This window comes from Eucyclogobius newberryi, unplaced genomic scaffold (assembly GCF_026437365.1).
Source record: "Eucyclogobius newberryi isolate DKJ021-1_F unplaced genomic scaffold, fEucNew1.0.hap1 SCAF_2, whole genome shotgun sequence".
In the NCBI taxonomy this organism is placed as follows: Eukaryota; Metazoa; Chordata; class Actinopteri; order Gobiiformes; family Gobiidae; genus Eucyclogobius; species Eucyclogobius newberryi.
Genome location: NW_027315834.1, coordinates 19,313,165 through 19,336,492, shown reverse-complemented (window position 1 = coordinate 19,336,492; position 23,328 = coordinate 19,313,165). Strand labels below are relative to the sequence as shown.

The 23,328-nt window shown below is 38.7% G+C and overlaps 3 protein-coding genes across 6 annotated transcripts; 1 reads left to right on the top strand and 2 right to left on the bottom strand.

Annotated features, from left to right (window-relative positions):
- Positions 1-540: 540 nt before the first annotated feature.
- Positions 541-2,884, top strand: pip5kl1 (phosphatidylinositol-4-phosphate 5-kinase-like 1). The gene is made up of 7 exons (XM_072454127.1): positions 541-741; positions 852-969; positions 1,051-1,085; positions 1,159-1,214; positions 1,284-1,396; positions 1,735-1,897; positions 2,220-2,884. The coding sequence occupies exons 1-7, from the start codon at positions 589-591 to the stop codon at positions 2,644-2,646; spliced, it is 1,065 nt and encodes a 354-aa protein (XP_072310228.1). The 5' UTR covers positions 541-588; the 3' UTR covers positions 2,647-2,884.
- Positions 2,885-3,819: 935 nt separating this feature from the next.
- On the bottom strand, positions 3,820-11,561 carry LOC140367578 (endophilin-B2-like). 4 transcript variants are annotated; one of them, XM_072454106.1, is made up of 12 exons: positions 11,378-11,561; positions 8,819-8,960; positions 8,281-8,409; positions 8,072-8,205; positions 7,909-8,001; positions 7,412-7,474; positions 6,993-7,058; positions 6,728-6,751; positions 6,562-6,651; positions 6,379-6,479; positions 5,308-5,551; positions 3,820-5,191 (listed from the first exon to the last, which is right to left on the bottom strand). In XM_072454106.1, the coding sequence occupies exons 1-12, from the start codon at positions 11,438-11,440 to the stop codon at positions 5,084-5,086; spliced, it is 1,257 nt and encodes a 418-aa protein (XP_072310207.1). In that variant the 5' UTR covers positions 11,441-11,561; the 3' UTR covers positions 3,820-5,083. The 4 variants fall into 4 exon arrangements, with proteins under 4 accessions (XP_072310207.1, XP_072310208.1, XP_072310209.1 ...); XM_072454107.1 differs by lacking the exon at positions 6,993-7,058; XM_072454108.1 differs by lacking the exons at positions 6,728-6,751; positions 6,993-7,058.
- Positions 11,562-11,823: 262 nt separating this feature from the next.
- zer1 (zyg-11 related, cell cycle regulator) lies at positions 11,824-23,328 on the bottom strand. Its single transcript, XM_072454105.1, has 16 exons — positions 23,189-23,328; positions 22,435-22,636; positions 22,215-22,365; positions 21,689-22,131; positions 21,378-21,551; positions 21,167-21,281; positions 20,878-21,024; positions 20,627-20,800; positions 20,325-20,540; positions 16,311-16,352; positions 16,119-16,238; positions 15,927-16,042; positions 15,624-15,812; positions 14,647-14,744; positions 14,394-14,496; positions 11,824-14,314 (listed from the first exon to the last, which is right to left on the bottom strand). Exons 2-16 carry the CDS (start codon positions 22,599-22,601, stop codon positions 14,227-14,229), a joined length of 2,343 nt encoding a protein of 780 aa, XP_072310206.1. The 5' UTR covers positions 22,602-22,636; positions 23,189-23,328; the 3' UTR covers positions 11,824-14,226.

The window sequence follows — 23,328 nt, the reverse complement described above, 5'->3', positions numbered from 1 at the left end:
TGCTCTCTTTTATAAATCTTTCAAACCATGGTGCCTTTTTACTTCTCACTGAACACTTTTTACAGGAACATGTTTGAACATTTGATCCTTTATGGACAACCATAGACACAATTGTTTTTTCTGTTTATAGCGACCATATTGCACCCAACAGACACAGATATTCCCCTTGTATACATGTCCTTCGCAACAGTAAAAATAAGCTCTATACAGCCACAAGTTCTTTTATCAATGCTATTTATATGTTTTTTTTTAATAATTGGTTTGTATATAGCTTCAGCTTGTTCTAAAAAACATGAAAAAATAAAATGAAATATTACAGCCACCAATAAAAGCTGCAGCATCAGAAAAGGATTCGATGAGTTTCTGTCAGTGCTAAAATATGAATTGCTCTAGTAACTTATAATACGTACATGCATGTTTTATCGACTCCTCTTCTATTGTTGAGCAGGCTGAACTGTCAGAGGAAGACTTCAAATCAGAAGTTACCCACATTCACAAGGTAAAGATACGCTGATGGTGAACCAAACAGATCTCAAGTAGCATAACACCAACCCTTTTGTGGTAACTGTCTGTCACCAGGACTTTACCATGGAGACCTTCGCAGGCCCGGTGTTCGCCCGTCTGCGTGGCTCTTTGGGCATGAGTGAGCAAGAATACCAACAGTCCCTTTGCTCTGAACTCTGCTATCTACAGTTTATCAGTAACTCCAAAAGCAGAGCTGACTTTTTCCTGACGCAAGTGCTTGTTTTTCCTATTCGAGATACAAACCAACATGCACAATATAATGCACAAAGGCAGAACCCACCAGACCTTGTTGTTTACCGTTTTGTTTCTGAATGTACAGAAATGACAAACGCTTCTTTTTGAAGACTCAGAATAGAAGGGAAATCTCTTTTCTTCTCTCCAACCTGAAGATTTACATGGATCATCTAAAGACGTTTCCGCATTCACTTCTTGTCAAGTTCTTAGGTGAGTATTTTTACCATTTCTGATCTAATTATGATGATGATTTGTGGTAGTTGAATGTCATTATTCTTTTCATTTTTTTAGGGGTCCACAGAATCACGTTTTCTCAACGAGAAAAGGTGCTTTTTCAATCAATCTCATACAACTTTTTCTATTATAGGCTACTATGTCCTGTTTTTATGCCATTTATAGAAGTTCTTCATTGTAATGCAAAGTGTGTTTTATCCTGATGATAGGATCAATGCCAGGTCAGTGGAGATACATTTATCTGAATGAATTAGTCCCTTACACTTTAGTGAGTCTGATCTTATTTCCAGGTATGATATCAAAGGCTGTGAGGTCAGTCGGTGGACAGACCCTGCTCCAGAGGAAAGTCATATTATTGTAGTGCTCAAAGACCTTAACTTTGAAGGGCAATTCATTACACTGGGTGAGTTATAATTTACTTGTTATTGTTAATGGTGTACTGTTTTTCTGGTGCAGTGCACACCATCTGCACCATGAAGATATTATTGCATTGCCCATTTCCATTGAAACAAACAAGTTACAGGTCAGATTGGTGGAGAGGCTCACAGTAAGAATACGTGTTTTTCGAGATATTTTTGAGCCAAAAAAACATGAAATAAATGCTTGATTGATAGTTATTGATGCAGTGTAGAACATTTCTGATCAATGCAGTAACATAAGTATTGTAGTTCATCTTTAAGTACCATGAACTGGCCAGAAAGAATCCACTTAGCATGTTTTTTTTCCTGTGACCACGGTTAGACCAGCAGAGATCCTGGCTGCTGCAACAGGTGGAGATCGACACGCAGTTTCTACAGAGGCTGAATGTGTTGGACTACAGTTTGCTCCTGGCGCATCAGCCCCTGCACTGGGACGAGCGGCACCAGGGACATTCCTTCGCCAACATCATCATAAGAACCAAGCGGTCAGTGCATTGATTTTGTTGGACAGTTTAGGAGAACAGTTTTTCAGCAAGTGACAAGAGTTTTCAATATCAAGAAAGGGTTGAAAGCAATTGAAGCTGAAGTATTCAACAAATTAATTTAATGGAAAGTGATGTTTTTGAATTGTTATTTCTTGCTACTCCATAAAACTATAATACCACTATACCTATTATATTTTTAAATGTTTTGTTTTTGGAGGATTCAAAGTTGGGAGTTTAAATTATTCACAAAGAGTTCAAAGGGAATATGCAGCCTCCAGCACAGGCTACAGTTTTATTGTTAACTCACACTTGTCTCTTGTAGATCTGTTATCCCAAGTCACAGACCAAAACATCCTGTTGCCTCAGTCCCAGGGGAGGTTCTGGAGGAGGACTCAAGTGTGATTATGTCTGAAAATGTAAAAAGACTGACTGAAGATGCCTCTGGGACTGAAATGATGTATGCGTTCCCAGAGTGCACTGTGTCATGCACTGACACCAATGATCTGCTGGACTACCAGGCTCAAAACCGCCGCTTACTGCCCAACTTAAAGAACCCTCTGCATGTGATTGATGGGCCAGAGCAGCGCTACTTCATTGGCATAATAGACATTTTCACTGTTTACGGCTTCAGGAAGCGTCTCGAGCACTGGTGGAAAAGGCTGCGTCACCCGGGGAAGAGCTTTTCTACAGTGAGCCCAAACACTTACTGCCTCAGGCTCCAGCGGTGGGTCCAGGACCACACCAAATAAAAGTCCACACACCTGCAAGAATATAAGATGACATGTTTCACTTTAATACAAATACACGAGATACAAGAGACTGTTACGACTTCTGTTTGAAAACCATTTGTCAACAGTCAACCTACAAATTGATGTTCTATTGTTTTGGTTAAAAATGTTTATTCTGCTGTTACATTTTTCCTCTCTTCATTTTGTGCCCTGATTGTAAAGCCTGCGGGTGACTATATCCAGAGTTTAAGTGAGAAACTACTGTTCAGCTCATGGACCTTTTCATCCAAGTGTCAGCCGTACATTGAGCTGGGGGCCGAGGAGTTTTTGATTGTAAACACTGTGTACCTATTCAACTATTCAAATGCGGAGATTAGTCATTGCTAATGTACATGTTTTTTTTTTTTTTTTTAACCAAACCACTTCAAAATAAGTAAAGATATACCAGAAACGTTTGTGAGATACAATTTGTTGATTACGGCAGTCAAGATTATTTGGTTAATCTATAATAGTGATCATTCAGGTCACATTATAATCGTAGGGGCTAGAAAATGTGTGGGTAGCACCAGTGAATAATTTCAGTTCAATCTATGTGTGAATGTCATCACTAGTACCAAGAAGTTTGAATTCATAAAACTAGTGGGAAACGGGGATGTTTTGTGAATGAAAGCTGATCAAATCAATGTTATTGTTGTTTAGTCACAGTGCCAATATTTGTGAATCATAACATTGTGTTGTTTCTTCTCACAATAATTATAACATTCAAATTGGATAAAATGACATCCCAATTGCTGATACAAATTGTTTGTATCAAAATACCACAATAACTTTTTTTTATTAACCTTTATTCAACAAGGTAAGAAACCCAATGAGACTGAAACCTCTTTTACAAGGGTGACCCGGGATATAATAACAATTTCAAACTGGAGAAGCCTTAAAGCTTTGGTGTCTGAGCTTTCAGTGAGTATTGTGATGTGATTTACCGCTGTACAGTGGAAGAGAAGACCATTTGTATCACGTAAGGTCACAGAGACAAGACTTATGATCTGTATAACACCATGTGGATATTGTAAGAGATGACAATAAAACAACAGTCATATCAGGTACGCAGTGTGCACATCCAGCCTGCTGTTGTCTCTGTCCAATGGTCAACACTGGATTCCATATGTCAATAAATAATAATAATAATAATAATAATAATGACAAACATGCAATTTATTACAGATCAGAGCAGTGAGGATGACAACTGAGAATCTTGTCACAACACTATAATAATTACAATTCACATATATATAAAATAAAAAACAGACATAAAAGTGACATGAACAAAAGCCACGTGATTAAAAATAGAAGATCACACATAATTCAATTTGAGCTTTACCGACATTGTACTAAACTGTGAATATCACAAACAGCATGCGACAAATGTACGGTTCAGTTTCCCCTTGAATTGACTAACATTTTGCCGGTAGACTGTTACTCCAGTCCAGACACACAGGGTTTAATTAGCGTGATGGTCTGGCTGACCTGGCAAGGTAAAACCCAGAATACCAGGTGATTTACTTTTTCATTACTTCACAAGATTTCTCAAATATGACTCAAACGTTTTGCACAACTCAGTCACTTTTTTCTAGTACATCAATTCATACAAGACAGGGTTTCTCCATAAAAACTCCTCTCGTAATTACCACACAATTTGCATATATCATTGAGCACGCACACACACACACACACACATACAAAAAACAAAAACAAGAACAAACATTAGTATCCGATCAGATTTACCTTCTTGAAAATAAATTACCTCAGATTCAACACTTAAATAAATAAACTTGAATGTAAATAAACTAAATTACACAGAATGATGTATTAAACTGAATTTTGTCAGTTTGGGTTGTGTTTTTGCAAAGGTTACCTGATGCAGAAAGACCTACATTAAATGTAGAGTAAACAAATTGACTTTGATCTAAAAATGTACCAGTAGTTGAAAACAGCATTGTATTAGAGTGGAAACAAAATAACACATGCAACCGCGCCTTCTACTGTAAAAGTATGGGCACAGCTATAATGCACCTGCTGTCGAAATGTAAGTATATTCATAGATTCAGTTAGTGGAGAGTGTAAATGTATTAAAATCCATCAATGGCTTGTTGAGAGTTGTGTTCCAAAGAATGGTGCCAGAAGAAATCAGAGCCTTGGGTGAAGGCAAAAAATAAAAATATAGTGGCTTGATATTGCTCTACTGTGTAAATGACATATTCATGAGTCTTGCTGTATTGTAAATCAATAGAAAAAGGACATGAAAAAATGCAATGGTGGCCTCTTTCTGGAACCTGACAAATAGTAAATTGTGTATTTGTCCTGTTATTCCTGTGGAGACAGTTTACAGCTGTAGAGAGGCCTATTTGTATGTGAAGCTGGTCATCTGTATCAGTTGTTTGTCTTCGTGTTACGTCCATTAGCTCAGTAATTCTAGGTATGTAACAGGAACTTTGCCTTTGTCATTCCCACGTTCTCCAACTAACCAGTCTGGGTCCATACCAGGAACGGTGTAAACAGTGATAATCTGAAAAAGACAGTTTAAAATGCAGTTAATTCAATTGATCGTGTAGAAATTGATCAACTCAAAGGAGGTCCACATTATCGTGAAATCAACATGAAGCTTTTTAGGCACACGTTTACCTCATCAGCCAAAAGGGAGAGCTCGCATGCGTCATGAGCATCATAGTCGTATAAGACCTTGGCCTTCCTGGTGCCGGTGCCGGTGAGCTGCACTGGGCTGGGTCCCGTTGCCAGGCCGGACGAGGATGATCCCGGGACAGCAGAGGAAGACGGACCAGACTCCAACATGAAAGCCGAAGACACCGGGTTAGGGCACACTGCTGTTGAGTTCGGAGCAGCGCCAACACCCACTGAATTTGTACATCTGTTCAGGCAGTTTAAGAGAAAGAATACTTTAGAGCAGGTCATTCCAATTTATACTTTTATTGAAAGAAACCAGTAAGTGTGTGTTTTTATGTTTGGACAAAATCAGCTTAATCATAACCAACATAATCTAGACTCCTAAACATTACAAACAAATGTAAATGCTATAACGAGTGCAATGAAACCATGTTACTGCCCATATCATACAAATATAATTCCTCCCTTGTTAATGCACCTTTTCTTGTTCTGTAAAAGGCTCTACATTGCTACTACTACTGACAGTTTTTCTCAAGGGCAAAAGCTCACCAAATGTACACAATACTTATTTTGGTTCAATAAATGTTTAAACTGTCAGAAAATGTGATTCCTTGTGCATAAGTTCCTGGCTTTTGGGTGAACTTCTATAGTCGAGTCCTATCTGTCCATGGGCTCTGAGGAGCTCAGTTTAGACTGAAGCCATTTTTCACTGATGGATCACTTTGGTTAGAAAACCCGTTCTTGTTTTTGTTTTGTTTGTTCCAGTGGGAATTAAATGTGTTGATAGAGATGTTGTAAATCAGGACCAAATGCAATGGAAAATACTCTAATGAAGGGGTAGAACCATCACCGCCAGGATTGGGAGAAATGGGATGAATCTGGAGTAATTTTCATTACGTTGATGCATAGGGGGTGAATCGTTTTCTGTGAAATTGAATGTTTTAAGTTAAGGCTTTTCTATAGTAGAGAAATCATTGCAGAACTTTAGGAATACAAATATAATGAATCATGTTTAGTATCTGTATATACCATAAAAACATTTAAAAAGGGTAAGAGATTGTCCTGTCTCACTTATTTAACTCCCTCTGAAGCTCGTGCATGTAGTGATGACACTGGGCATAATATGTAGCCTGGGCCTCAGCAAAGTCCCTCAAACAGCGCAAGTGGTTCAGCTGAAGAAAATGAAAAACAGTTTTAAGTGTCTTTTATACATTTAACCCTCCTGCGTGAGAGCGAGAAATGTTGATAACATACGTGTGTGCTGCTGATGCCTTCAAGAAGCAGCCTGGTGACTTCTGCTTGACGATCAAACTCTGTCTGGGCCACACGAAGCTCATGCTCCGCCTGTAGACACACAAACAAACATAATGTTGTTTCACCGAGACGCTTCATGTGCCACTACAATACAACTGTTACTTACTTTGTCTGCCTCCTCACTCAGCAGCTTAGATAGTAAGAAAACAAACAAGTAGACAGTCACTAACTAAAACACTAAATATATAAACTTTTGAGTAATATAGAACAACTGCTAACACTAGGTTTCAAAATTAGGACACATTTCTGCTTTCATTAAATGTCACAATATCTACGGGATATGGAGGCACACAGCTACTACAAAGGCGAGTTTCAAATCGAAACATCTGATTTCTATAAACACACAGAATTGCTCACAGGCCTGTTACAACCTTTAACTGCTCTGATTCACTTGGATCTGCCTCATCCCAGCCTCCCTGGGCCGGGCCACTCAGCAGCTGGGTCAGTTAAACCCACAACATACAAGCACATGCACATGTTACAGCAGCTCAGAAAAGAGAATTAAAAAATGAACTTTTGAATGTTTTCATGTCATAATGATAATATCAAAGGCATCTATTTTACTAAAACATGTGCAAAAACAACAAATATAAATTAAATGGATTATTGGAAGATGTGAACAATAAGCAGAGACAGGTCATTAAGTTTAAAGAACAGCTCAATCTTTTCCCAACAAAACACCAAATATATTTCTGTATTTGTTTAGGTATTTGCCATTTTTTCATCATTATGAAAAAATGTCTTTGTTAGGCACTAAAGGCTTTAAGCTCAGTGACCTATAATGTCTTACCGCTGATGCACTAGCAGAGAGGACATAATTTCTTGGCCTTGTCTCCTGAAAATCTGGTGCAGCCTACAAACAGAAGCAGGATGGGACAAACGCAGGGACTTGCACCCCATTACATTTACAAACAGCAGCTGTTACTCAGAAACTCATTATTTATCAGTACTGATACAATATTTCACACTGCCTGAAGTCCAAAAATAAGACCTGATAATAAATGTATTATAATAAGATAAACAGGAATGCTACTGACAATATTGATGAAGTCAGTCATGATAGGGAAAACATTAGCGATTAAGTGCATTACATGCAAGAGGCATGCAAGCAGTGCAAGCAGTGATACTGTGCCATGCAACACACAAATGAACAAACATCTGAAGAGTTTTTAAGAGCACAATTCAACCTGTAGATTAGTGTAGTTTGTTTTATCTGATAAAAACTAAACAGTATCATTTACTTTTTCTTAAATAGTAAACTGAATGGCGAAGTAAAATAATCCTTACAGCTGCTTTTGCTTCTGCCTGTTTGGCCTTTTTCAGTCGAGCTTTACAGATGTCCAGATCAAGTCGTCTGTTCTCCAGGAGTCGCCTCTCTTTCTACAAACACAAACACATGTCAGGGGCTAAGCGTTAATATTGATTGACCCATTTACTCTCGATGACCCACAGATATTGTTTTCCAATCTCCCTCCAGGAAGTTTCGCAGTGGTGTGAGGAACGTGGCTGAGGATGTTTGGAGAAACTCTCGTTCAGCGGACCCCAGTTTCTTCTGATACTCTCCCACAGTGATCAGTGTACTGCCTGAGAGAGGGCGGGATTTAGATAACATACTGCATATAGATTCAATTACTACACCCATATTAATTAATACTCAACCATAGGGAGAATCAGCACCAAACTCCTGGGCAGCATCGAGCATGAACTGGCCCAGTATCTCTGGATTGGTGGTCCGCGATGGTATCTTCTTGTCCAGCTTGTCATAAATGAACTCCTCTATTCGAGCACCTGCAATTATATGATTGTTGATTGGGCAATGCTTTAAATTTTCAACAACATGCTTGTCAGTTAGTTATTATTATCCATAATATTATTATGGTTATCATCATTGTCACCTTCAAAACAAACAAGCGTTTTCCTATTCTCCATGAGATGTGTTGGTTACTGTCCAACAGAGCATTAGTAATTCTACACCAGATCCTATCCACTGCTCACTTGTACATCGAGGCACACTAACACACTTAAAGCCCAATAGTGTATAGTTTATAGTCTATATCTGCATTGACAGTTCTTATACAACAAGCTCAGGACTTACCAGTGTGATCAACTGAGGCGTGCAGAGTCAAAGCAAATGACAGACACCATTAGTAACAATAATCTACTAGGGTAAGGTTGGATTAGATATGAATGGACTTGCTTGGATTTGGTTGTAGAAGAACTTCAGTTTGTCTCAAGATCTTCTCTGTCCAGTTTTTGGTACAATCTCCTCGAGCAATCAGGTTCTCCAGGTGAGCGTCCAACTCAGTCTTCTCAGCTTGGCCAAGTTTCTCCTCTGTGAACTAAGAAACCAAAAAGCATTTTGTCTAAATACCAAATATCATTTTGTCTGCCCTTGTTGTCTATTTATATTTTGTTTTCCCAATTACCCAATGTGTAGGATGTGAACTACAAGATATCTACTGCTGCTTTGTGCCATTTTTGATATAAATAACAAAATAAAATATAGCCGCAAGCGGCAATGATCGGCCCTCGCCACGCCGCCGCCACACCGCCGCCACGCCGCAAGAGGAGGGGACGCTAACGCGCCCCAATTGTCCTTTTATTACATCTACTGCTGAATCTGTGACGCTGTCACATCTTCTCCCCTTTGTTTTACCATCAAAAAGCAATTTTATTTTGAATTCTTGGCAAAATGTGCAGCTTTGCCGCACAGACACCGTGACTCTTTGAATGAAAATGTGGATAACTTTTGATGGTCCTGAAGATGAGTCTCACCAAATTTCAGGTTAATCGGGCTAACGCCCTGGGAGGAGTTTGTGAAAGTCTAAAGTGTAAACATGTTCTGGCGATTTCCCCATTGGAATAACATGAAAGGTTTCGGTCATCGTTACGGCAACGCCATAACAATTATGACATGGGTCTCATTGACTTTTTTGATGGGGATGCTAAAATTGAGTTGTGTGTCAAATTTCATATAATTTCGCAAAACTAAACATTTAACCTCCATATAAAATCTGTAGGGGGCGCTGTGGCGCCAAATGAATTTATTTCACTTCAAGTAGGTTTAGGGCAAAGAGTTTAAGAACTGATTCTAATTTGACGCAATTCGGACTTTATCTGCGCAAACGGCAGAAATTTTAAATATGGGAGATTTCTGAAATTCTAGCTACAGTTTGCGGCTTCGCCGCACCGAGACCGTGAGAGGTATCAATGTAATTTGAATAACTTTTGATGTCCCACTCCTCAGTAGCATTTTCACCAAATTTCAGCTTTTTAGGGCCAACGCCCTGGGAGGAGTTCGTAAAAGTACGACGTTTGGAAAAACTCCGAAGTCATGTTTAGCCATTTTTGAAGCAATATGGCCGACATTTAGTTGGGCGGACGGCGTTGCCGTAATAATATTTTTTACTTCTCTTGTCACCATCTACCTCTGCGCCAAATTTTCTGATTCTACGATCAGATTTTTTTTGGGTCATTTCCCATCTCTCAATGCATTTTTGGTACATTTGGGGGCGCTGACGCGCCAATTTTTTTATTTTAGAAAAGGGAAATAGCCAGAATGTAGAGAGGCACGATTTTTAGAGGTGTGAACATTTTTGTGACTTTTCGTCAATGTTCACTGGGTGAAAAATAGGGGGGTTGGTCCCGAGAAGAAGAAGAAGAAGAAGAAGAAGAAGAAGAAGAAGAAGAAGAAGAAGAAGAAGAAGAAGAAGAAGAAGAAGAAGAAGAAGAAGAAGAAGAAGAAGAAGAAGGAATAATATTCCGATGCGAAAACAATGTTTCCCATTTTTCAAATGTCCTCATGGTGTGGGTCCCTGGTCACTGACGGGTACTTTCGTTAATTTTGAGTGGGCTCCGCCCACTTTGTGTTTTTGGCCCTCTATACAGTAATAATGTTCAATTTTTGCATTACATGCTTATATGCACGGAACATGCAAGAGATGGGGAACGTATTCGTGAGCTACTTAGCGCAAATGAGTGCTTTATATGGGGATGACGACCGCTTCGCGGTCGTCATCTCAATGTAAAGTGCTCGTTTAGTGCGCACTTTTGCACGGGCTTCGCCCGTTTACAACGGTAATGTTCCATTTTCCTACTACTAATTAGTATGCACGGGGCGTGCATGAGTGAAGGAGTGCGTTAGTGAGTGTTTGGAAGTGGGCGAGCGCTTCGCGCTCGATTTCGTGCGCACTACGTGCGCACTTTCGCAGCCGTGCTTCGCACGGCCTTACGAGATTAATAGGCCTCTCGCCAGCTTGTGGCGCTCGGGCCTAATAAATGACTGTACAATTTCAATATTATCTTGAATAAATCCTCACTAAGAATGCGGTGTTTGCTTCTGTGCAGCGATGTCAAAGCCTAAATGCCTCTGCACTTCACTTACAGGTTGCTATCATGGATCTATTATATTATGGTTGCTATGGGTTACGGTGACCATCACTTTGATAGTTCTAAATGTATGTCTATATTCTCAGTGTTTGCTGCAGTTGCTTGTGTCACGTGGGCGGTTCTTCTCGATCACACAACCATCAATAATGGATCGAGGTTTGACATGACTTTATCGGCTTACAGCACTACTCCCCTTTGTGGCGTGTGTGCAGTCCACATACTCAAACAGGTCAAATAGGTTTGTACAGTCGCCATGTCAAAACAGTCCAACTGCGTGATAGTCCTACGCGGCGCGTGAGCTGGATGCTGAGACAGCGCGCATCACCCAAGCCTCAACTCGGTTTGCTCGAAACATTTCGCTCCTCACCTGCATAGCCCGGTTAAAGAAACTTCCCGCATCAGAAGCCAACCTCTTCATATTAAAATCCATGGCGCCGAGCTGCTCCTCGCGTACAGACGCAGGTTTGTGTCCGTGGACCGGGAATCCTCGGATCAGCTGAGATGATGTAGCCGCAGATGCGCAGACCCTAATCCGCGATCGGAAATCTGCTCTCCGCCCTGTCTTTAAAGAGACACTGCCGCAGTCTCAGCGTCACCGTCAGATATTTGGGCCTGGTAACCTCGGCAACCTCGGGATGAGATGTACCATCATTTACGATTGGGCAGTGTTGTAAGACTCATATAGCCAGCAGTGTAGACTAATGAGGCCCATTCTCCTAAGGACAATATGTTTAAATGCTACGTTTCAAAAAAGCCAACTGTCAACAATGTTGTAAAGCGCATAGGCAAAACAAAACTGGTAGAGAAAATATATCTTTTTATCACTCCATCTTTATTGCTTATTCATAATAACATTTTGGTACTTGCCAGTTCATACAGATTTATTTCAAATGCTGCTATCTTTGAGTTTGTAAATAATCAACAATCACCCCAAAAACCTGACAAGATTTTCCAAAGCACAACAATAGCATGCCAGACAAACTGACCTGAGCCAGTGTTGCACAGGCTGCAAGACCCATGTTTAACAGTCAACCCTCAATAGTAGCTTTTATTTCATATTTGCCAACATTTTTAGTGAAAACCTAAAAAAGATTATCAAAATTAGTAGGCCTATATATTTTTAAATGCGAACCATCGTCAGCTCTTAATCTTGACAATTATATGCTCCATGTAAATGTCAAGTCCTGCTGTAAATAGAGCGGATTCTCAAACTAGCCACACATAGCCTACAAAAAAACAAAAGACTTGTTTAACTGATGGGATAAATCACCTTAAGATGATTGAGAGAACCAGTGAACTGAGCGGATGACAGAGAGGTAAAGGTAACACTTCTGATGGAGATGCCGGGTGCTACAGTCAGCTGTGGGCAGTACATCATTTAAACAGTTTAAAGACAAAAGGAGAGGCCTTTGGTGGACATCGGTGACAGTTTAAGAATGACACAGATTCTACTTTATACACATTTGTTTATATACGTATTGAATGAATAATGCAGAAAGGGTTTGGCAAAAAGCACTGTTTAAAGGTGGTCTGCTGGAGCCTGTACCTGTATGTCTCCATGGAGTTTGTTTTACCAGGGATTTCCACAGAATGAGCAACCTCAAGGGTTTTGAGCAATAAAAACACCTGTAATTGAATAAATGCTATAGACGTTTAATGCCATATTGTGGAACATTCTAGGCAAAAAAATACAATCCTCAAAAAGACTAGCAGGTGGAAACCCACACCAGAACAGTTACAAAGTGCACCTTTAGAGAAAAAGTCTTGTTGTACAAAAAAATACTTGTGGTCGTTTTTAGGTTTTGTGGGAATAGAGAGTTGGTGCTTTAATTTAAGTTAGCTTTATCCAATTATACAATTTTGTAGGAATCAATCTGCAAAGTTTGTGATGAGGAATGGGACAAATGTATGAGGCCAGAGGCTTACCTATATAAAGTGACCAATCTTGTCTAAGTGACTTTATTCAAATTAAACAAACTAAACTTGGTGCGCCCATTGTTCCCCTTTTAGCGTTTAAAAGAGTTAGCAGCCATAGCAGCATATTGATCAGTGTCGGTCAAAAGGTCCAGTCTTGTATTTGTTAAAATCTGGTTGGATGTAGAAAAAATTCAGTTGCATAATTCAGCTGTATATCAACTGAATTTTTTCTAAAATGGAACACTCCTGGACGAATGAGGGATTACAATCTGGTTAGACGTATAAATTATTTAGCATTTAAAACATTAAAAATAAAGCATGGCTATAATATAAGAAAAGGTGATGCTCTCTGCCTACTTTGATCTGTGTCTGTTTAGTTTTCTTACTCTTTCAATCTTTGTTGTCTGTATTCTCTCCTTACATATTTACAAATATATTCACAAATGTACCTGTGCAAAATGTGGTCAATTTATGTGCTGGTCCCAAGCCTGTAATAAATATGGTTGAGTCAGGAAGGGTACGGACCGCATCAGCTTTAACATGCCATGGTGTGGTTAGAAGTAGACCAAAATAATACAATTAAAACACCTATGATTAATCAAAGAAACAAGACTGGAAGCCAACTCCTCATGGGCTATTAAATATGTAGCATTACTACACAAGAGGGACTGATATATTATCAATAGTTTTCCATTGAGCTTTTGAAAAAAAAAAAAAAGGAAAAAAAAAAGATTTAAATATGAAGATTGTTTACAGATATAAAACATACATACACACAGTAAAACAATAAGACAAATAATATTTACATAAATAACAAAGGAGACCATCATTGTGCCACACGGAGAGAACACTCCTCTCTGCAGTGTTACTATTTCTACACACAAAGTAACTACGCCTCCACCTCCACAGAGCCCACCCGCCCACTCTGATAGGGGACGGTTTGAGCGTCTCATTCTCAACATGTCAGTTCACAGCGAGCAAGAAGAGGAGCCAGGCATCAATTAGACCATCATGATCCTCACACAAAAGAAGAAACAACCCCCCTCACAAACATCTGCCCTGTACAGATGCTCAGCAAAAGTAAGCACCCTCAAAAACACCATGCACCACGTCTTAACTTCTAAGTGTCATATATTAAGTTTCTGTCCAAACTGCCAGGAGGAGGGCCAAATAGATATAGCTGGTCTACAAACAAAATAATAAAAAAATAAATCAAAAGAGTAATTCACACAATTTGACCCTTCGGCTGATGACAGGTGAAGTTTTTTCTTGTTTCAGGAAACCATGCCTCCTACAGCTTCAGCCCCTTTGTTCATAGTTTACCTCCTGTCCATGATTGGTTTCCATAGGATCCTCTTTAAAGTTTTCACATTGCTCCATTACTTTCCTAAAAAAAAAAAGAAAGAGAAAAATAAAAGCCTATCTGTGAGGCTGAACTGTCATTTATTTGATAAAAGTCCACAAACCTGGCCATTTCCTTGGTGTCGGGGTGTGAGCTCTCCAGTTCCAAAACTTTCTCTAGAAGACTTATCCCTCCTTCTTTTATTAGCAATGGACAGTATTTACTTGCTGTGTAAGTAAATATAGTGAATTAATACTTTTGTAATAAAATAATAAGTACAAGATCATTAAATCCTAGAGATAAAGAGTAAGATTATTGGACCTCTGTAGGTGATAATGGGGATGGCTTTCAATGGGCTAAGCATTTGTGATACTCACGGTAAACTGAAACCAAGTTGTAGAGTGCCCACGTGGCCCAGTGCTGACTGACAGGCGATATGGTCTGTGGCAGCAGCCGCAAGATGGGCTCGAATGACCTGACAGACCAAACTCAAGGTAAATATGTAACACATACAAGAACCCAGGGACATCTCTGCAGTCATGTGACCCCTACAGAATCCATTTACACATCAACACCTAATGACACTATTTATATTTATATTTTTCCATTAAAGTCTGTTATTGTGCATGAACATACAACAATTTGGACAGTGATCAATCATCACTTTTTTGTCTGTTTATCGATTTTCAGTTATAAAACTGACAAGGGCTCAAGAGAGACTCTTAGCTCTATCTTAACCACACTGGAGGAAAAAGGTGCAGGTGTTACTAATATGAGACTACATATGTTTCAGAGGGTCAAAAGTACAGGTACAGGTTATAGGCAAGTAAGGATATTTTTGTTTTTGTGTGTATATGTGTATATGTGTATATATATATATATATATATATATATATATATATATATATATATATATATATATATATATATATATATATATATATATATATATATATATATATATATATATATATATATATATATATATATATATATATATATATATATATATATATATATATATATATATATATATATATATACTTTGTATATATACAAAGTCTAACTAAATCCACTTCCTTTTGCAGACCTGCATTTAGGGTGTTGAGATAATGAGATGACACTTCTTGGACAAAAATATATTTGTTGTTTTCAAACAGTACATATTTTTATCTTAAATGGCTAGTTCTTTTCCTTCACATATTGTTACATTCTAGATTCTAGTGTCATATGTGATTAAAAAAAGGTGAAGCCCAAAATATCCATCGTATCTTTAAGATACACTACATTAAAATCTCTTTGCTTATTATAAAGTAAAATAATAAAGTTGACATGATAAAGTAGAAACATATACCTGTAGTTAATGTTGCGTCGTGAGGTGACGTCCCAACTCTGGATGGCTTCCCACATTTTATCCATGACCGTTTCTCGCAGCGGCTCGTCCATAGACCAAACATCTGGTCCATCAAACATAATGTGTGAAAGGACGCCACACGCATTATACGACACCTCTATGCCATCTGCCTTACTGTCCAAGAGGTTACTGCAAAATCACATGACAATTAGAAAGTACAATATAGTATATACAAGTAATCATTAAGTTAGGGATGTTAAGCAATTCTTCCATTTTAAATCTTTTAAAAAGTCAGACACTTACCTAAATACTGTAATGAATTGTGGGGTGAGCAGCTGTGGCCTCAGTGCTTTGACTTCTGCAACATTTCCAAGCAGACCCAGCATGTTACGGTGAAGCTCCTGTTTGTCTGGAAATTCCTAAAATAAACAGTTGTTTTGTAAATACACTTTGAGCACTTATAAGTAATTTTTCCTCACAGATATTAGTGCTGACCTGCAGACACTCGAGGAAGAGACTCATGCCTCGACAGTTTAGGAACATTTGACAGTTGTCTGGCGTCTCATCTGTGATGTTCCACAAGGCGCTCCATGAGAACTCCATCACCTGATCACACTGTTAACCACAAATATTCAATTTATCAACATTGACACTTCATATTTGGGACTCAGTTAAACAAAGACTTACCATTCTATCATGCAGCTTCTTCTGAATTAAATTCAACATGGTCTAAAACACAAAATACAATCTCAAGTAATTGTCTCATAAAAAATATACGATTCAACCCAATGAATATTTACCATTTGTGTTTAGTGACAGACGATTTGTGTTTTTTCCACTCAATAACTTACTTTTGATTATATACTTGTACAATGCAGAGACCTGCACATGACTGGCTTTTAAACACCACTTCCACCTGTTTCTGAAGCTTCTCTGACCGCCCCTGCCTGCCTCCGCCTGCCCCTCCACGCCTGCCCCTCCACGCCTGCCCCTCCACGCCTGCCCCTCCACGCCTGCCCCTCCACGCCTGCCCTCCACGCCTGCCCCTCCACGCCTGCCGCCTGAGATCCCTGCGGGTCTTGAGTTTATTGTTTGTCATTTCTTAATATGCTGCTACATTAAGGACTTTATGAAAACTTATGACGGTTTGGTCTTTGTGTACACATATGTATGGGTTAGGGTTAGTTTAGGGTTTGGTTATTGGAGGGAAAGAGAGTATCCAGAAAATGTTGTATTTCTTCTTTGTTTCCTGATATTTTGGCAACATTCTTTTTGTAGATAGATTGAAACGATTATTCTATTTGGTCTTGTTTGGTTAAACTTACATTATACTTCACCCACATTGCCTAGTAAATCGCTTTGAGTGCCTTAAAGGTGGAAAAGTGCTATATAAAAGCACTGTGATAATAATAATCATAAAGTTTATAAAAAGTCAGTTCCTGTGGAGAGCATATACATTTATCAAAGTAAACACACTTCCCTTAATAGTTCCTTTGACCAATACAAATCTGCCATTTTCATCTTTGTGTTCAAAACTCTGTTCAACGTCTATTCTGCCACTCCCCCCTATGTTTTTCTCTGTATGAGGAATAGTAAAGTCTATTATAACCAAATGTAATTCATTTGTGAAGCTCCTTTAGAAAAATCTAACCCTGATGTCAGCTCTGTGGACAGAGGCTTTCTGCTGCTGTATTCGAACAGAACTTTAATCCAGCATTTTATCGGAGTTAGACTTTTAAAGTTTTAGACTAAACGTATCATCAAATATAAGCGTGACAAATTCACTCGCACAATAAACTCAATGTTTTTTCAGAGATTATTTGACTCGTTTTCCTCCTAAACAATCAGTTTAGACATGTTTACCTCAGATAACTTTAGTGTTAGAAGTTTAATGAAGGAAAAGAGACAGTGTGTGTGATCAGAGAGACTGTGACTGAGAAGGAGCTACACGAAGATGACACGACAGGAGAGGTTCAGAGAGACACTGTAGATTGAGAAATAATCTAAATAAAACTGGGAATTCACAGAATGGAAAAGTGTGAAGGCTAATTCAATATTTAAAAAAAAAAAAAGTTTATATTCTCGGTTATCGGCCCAAGCGGTTCCAATAACATCGGTATTGATCCAAAATGTCAATATCTGTGCACCAATAGTTTCTTTTAGTTATATAATATCTATTTTTTTAAGAATGAGACATGGAGCTTGTTTGATCTGGTTTGGTCAGCGGCGAGACAGACTGTTTATCACTGAAGTTATGGAACTTCAGGATAATAGGTCTTGAGAGCCAGGGAGCAATGTGCACAATCAAGTTTCATTTTTACGATCAAGTTTTATTTTCCAAGTTTTTGTTGGAAGTTTTAGATATTTGGGGATTTACGCCTCCATAAACTCGACCACATCTTTTCCGTCAGTGTCCTCTGGAAGACGGACAATCCTCAGATTACCTCTGACGATTCTCCAGGTCATCCACTTGGTCAGTCAGAACGTGTACCTAGTTTGTCAAATCTGCAACATTGGCTTGTAGGGCAGAGACTCTTTAAATCAGAGATTTCCTCTTCCTCTGTGGCTCAGCTGTCCACTTCTATCAGTTATCTACCGCAGAGCCGCCATAATCGCTGGGTCTATCCCACTCCTGGTCTCAATTCAATTTAAATGTATTTTCGCAATATTTCTCAATGGCGAAATGAGTGTCCAAGCTCATTACACATCAGCTCCTCAGGAATACTGTGGTTGAAGCTAGGCAGCCAATATACTGGAAATCTTTTAAGCCAAAGAAAAAATGTAAGCACCTTCAAGGTATACTTGCACATTAGCACTAGCACTTTTGTACTTCACTCAGCCCCAACGCAGCATCATTTTTTCACATTCAGGACAGCAACAAGCAAGCAAATATATATTTCAACTGTAGCTACTGATATGAGCAAAATATGTAATATTTCTCCTAATGTGCACTTTGAGAATATGATAACAAGTATCACAAGAATTTTGGACAAACCAGAAGTCATTTCCTATATTATATGGCATTTAAAAAGTGGCTATAATTTGGATTAAAATGAAAGTGCAATTAGGTTCTTTTCTCTCACATCTCATTGGTAAACTTAGGGTGCAATAAAACGCATGTTAATTAAGGTGTGTGCTCTGTGGGGATTTTTGGCAAATCACCAATTTCCTGTGTGCAAAGGTATTTTACATAAGAGGGAAACAATTTGGTTATTCATTAGGGGGAACATTTAAGATGTACTGATTATTCTTAGATTTAGCAATTTCATGAAAGCATTTTAGAGTCAGATTTAACCTTCAGGGGCCCTAAGCGATAGTTGCTTGGTTTGACTATAATAGGCAATTCTCACAGGTGTCATTATCTGCACTAAATATATCTATATTATCCAACAGTGAAGCGCAAAGGCATTTATCGACATCGAGAACATCAATAAATAGGCTAGAAGAAAATGGAATCTGTAGTTTTCTCGTAAATTTTAATTCATTTATTTTGTTATATTTTGGACTATGTAATGTTATCATGTGGTCTCCAAATTAACTTAATGTCATCATACATTGCCATGAAAACTTTTTTGGGTGCAATAAAAATAAGTGTGATGAAGCAAGTTATCAAACATAATATGAACATAATGTGCATATTATTTACGCATTATAAACACATACACATACATTGGCCATAACTGATTACTATCCATAAAAACGCAATCGCATTCATGGCTCGTCCTCAGGTCATTCACTCGTCCCGCAAAGGCAAAAACGTCTCTTATTATCAACATAGTGTGTCCAGTTGCTGAATTATTGGCGTGATGCAAAGACAACAGACAAACGTGTCTGAAGTAAACGGACATTATGCTTGCTATGCATTATGTCTTCATGCCGTCACTGAGATGTGGTTGTGAGCAAGGGAGAAGCTGAGGCATGCCGCATATGGGATTATTGTAAATATTCAAATCAGAAATTCCATCTAATTGAAAGCTCGAAAATAGACCAAAGTGTTGAAAATAATGCTTCTTGTGTGTGCACACTGATGGAGAGGAGCAGGGGACCGACTGACTTAGCAAGAGCTGGAGAGAGAAAGAAGCGAAACGACTGAACTTTTTCAGATCGAAACGCGACTTTGACAATGTGTACAATGTTACGCCACACATTGTTCTCTTTCATTTCGATATTTTCCCCATCACATTCTACCAGGGGTATCGAGTTTACCCTGTGTTTCTTGTGCGCGTATATTACTTGCTTCAAGCTCCCGGGCTGGAGTCCGCTTCCACTTTACTGCAGCAATAACCAGTGTTGTGGGGAAAAGCGCTGCCTTCGCTCAAGTAACTCATTCAGGGCTTCTCGAGCCCCTCTCCCTTTAATTAACACAGCAGAACACATGCAGAAATCATTTTGAAGGGTTGCGCATAAAGTTATAATATCAGCACGAAGCAGTCGTATAGTAACCATCTTCAAAACAACAAATTGAAAACTGGTAGTGCTGTTAACTGTCAAAATGTGTAATAAACTTGACCGCCCGCTCCCGCCCATGGAAACATGCTGCCCGCCCGATCTTGCTCTCTTAAAGCATTTGGGTTGGGCCCATTGCAGGTCTCTACATTGCAGGTTGGAAAATAATGAAATGTGTGCAGTTTGTGTTTGTTAATAAATGTTAAATTAAATAACTGGTGGAGTTTAAATGTTCTAATAAAATCCGGTCCATACCTTGACAAATCCCATTTTTCCAACAGCCTCCTTGTGGTGGTTGTCTACTTGACAGACTAATGCATTGCAGAGATGTACAGCAATTCTCTGGATGGACTCATCCTGTCTGGCCGGCTCCAGAATTTTCAGCAGCAGCTGGTTGACTCTACTGTACTGAAATTCCAGCTCCTCAGGAATGCTGAAGTTACATAGCGTTAAGCAGCAGTTTCTTTGGACCTGATGAAAATAGAAGGGAAAAAAAGGTTTAAACATTCCCTGAAAGGTCCTTAAAACTGAATAATAATCTAGAACAGCTGCCTTACAGTAACCTCCTGATACTGCTCCATCCCATTTAGCACTACTTCAATGACCTCTCTGCGCAATCGTACACTTTGATCACTGCGATACTCTGTGTTGGTCAAGTAAAACAGGGCAGCACTGCCGGTCACCTGGATGCTTTTGTCATATTTATGGCACTTCAGTGCTGCAATAACAAGCTTGAAAACGACAAAGAAATGTTCATCAGTTACAATTTTAGAATACATGTATAAATTCACTAATATGTAAAGCTTACCTGCAAAGCTCTAAGAAGCTGGCTACAATGCTGTATCCTGGCTATGTCAAATAATTGATTAATAGCTCTGTGGGCCAACTCTGGACGAAACTCGGTATAGGCTTCAATGGCATTCAAAACTTGGTCTTCATTTTTGGATCCAGTTACCTAAAAGATAAAATGTAAAAAATAAAAATATGTATTTATTAAAACTCCTCCGAGGCTTAAAAAGCATATACGAGTTTAGTTAATAAAACCTTTAAACAGAAAAATGTTTACATAAATTACAAAAAGCAACAGTACAACAAACCTTATATGCAGGGATGTGTGTCACGTTGCACAAAGTGGTGTCATATAAACCCAAAAATTGCAGAGGTCTTTTCAGTTCTTGGAAAGGGTGAATGCTACTCTTGCATGGCTCAATACTTTAGAAAGAACATATAAAAATATAAAGGAAGTTCTCAATAATAATTCTCATTACTTTAATTAAAATATCAAATACTGCAAAATTACACTTGTACCTTGGTTGGCCCATAGCCTCTTCAAAGTGTGGAACTGTGCAGTTGTCAAGCATAATGTGTCCAGAGATGTCCAATGACACTAGATGAATCAGTCTCTGTACAATGGCTACAAGAATTCTTTTGGTCATTTTAAATCTGGAGGCTTTTCTGCTCTCACGGGAGATGTCCAGATGCCTACAAAAAACATTGAGATTTGTTATTGGGTTTTCAATTATTAATTACTGGGCAGATTAAAGATGATTTAATTAAAAAAGCTGCATGTGCATCATCATAAGTAGAGGTTGTAAGTGGTAGGAACACTGTGTTTTTACCTGAGATTAACAAGTTCCAGTACAGTGTTTACCAGCTCCTCCGAAAGGTCCACATTATAGAGAACAAGAGAAGCCAGTCGGTCTTTCCATTGGGTGAGAAACATTGTACCTTGCAGCTGTACATTGGACAGATCTAATGATGTCAGAGATTTGAGTGGTCTGAGGAGGGTCGCAACATCCACTTCTTCAGACAGACCTCCTAGGTTAAGTAAACGGAGGCGGTTGAAGCCTTCAAAGTTAAAGTCTGTCTCCAGTGCTTGCCTCGAGGCAGGGCTATCCCCCGATTCATCATTACAAGCAAGTGGAGCACCACCCTTTTTGTAAAATAAGTTGCTGCAGTTGAAGAGACAAAGTGAAACTAAAGTCTCACGAAAACAAATTAAAGTTTTCAAGCTTCGTGACGACAGATTGTTGCAGTAGATTAGATTAAGCTCAATAAGATCCTACAAGAAAAAAAAAAAAAAACATTTATACCAAACTATTTAACACGTTACAAAGACAATTCATTTATGCAAGCGGAACTCACCTGCTTTCTAATAGCTTCAAGGTCTCTGTCACGTACAAAGTCTTCTCTCAACTGTACTCTGGTCAGTCTTGTGCTTCGGGGGTCTGAGAACAGTTGGAAAAAACTCTCCTCTGGATCAAAATTACCATTTTTATGAACCAACTCCATATATCTGTTGCAAAAACAAAACAGTCAGTAAACAAGTTAAAGATATAAAAAAAGGCGTATGTAAGCTACATACGTGTTGACCAACTTGTCACAGATTTCACTTGGAAGAAAAATGTCGGATCGGAGACAGAGCTTGTTTCTGAAAGCCTGGTAACACATGGTATTCCTGAGATTTTTCAAGCAAAACACAGTTGCCAGAGTCATAAGGCTGTCAGGGTTATCTCCTGCTTTGGCTGCCATGTTCACCTCTTCTTTTCCAGCTCAGTGCAGGCTGCCTGTAGAAACAAACTAAACTTTAAATTAAAATTAAACTAAAATTAAAAGCATTACACACGTTTAGATAAAGTTTTTCAAATGTCTATGTCTTGGGTTGGTAAGCAACAGTGTGTAACTACTATATATAGCAACAGTGTGTAACTACTATATAACATTTGTTACTCAGTTATACTTAGATTATTACGAAAATCCGTGATTCAGATTTACAATTGTGACTAATCATACACAGACTGAAACTAACTTAGCAAGGTAGCTAGCTAAGAAGAATTTACTTTTAATTTACAGCTACCGTTATTGTCCCATTGGTATAATCAAATAAAACAACGCCATCACTTTGTAGCAGTAAATATATTTTCTCACTAACACAATGTCATCAATGCATTTCAGCGTCTAAATTAGCTTAGCTACCGATGACTTCTGTGCTGCTATGATGTTAGCTAACTTAGCTGGTGGTGCAAAGCTAGCATTAGCACACAGGTTTGTGAGGAAATACATTGTACAGACTGAGGTCAGCTGTTTTTTCATGTACGTTTCTACAGGGAGTGATCTACCTTAGCCTTCGCCAAGGCGAAGTGTCCTGATGTGGGCGAAAAGGATCTTATTAGAGATAATTAATCTTCACTCATATGATTCTGGTAGTCGTCCGATGTCAACAAACAGACTCCTCCTACTACTTGTACTAGAGCTCGTC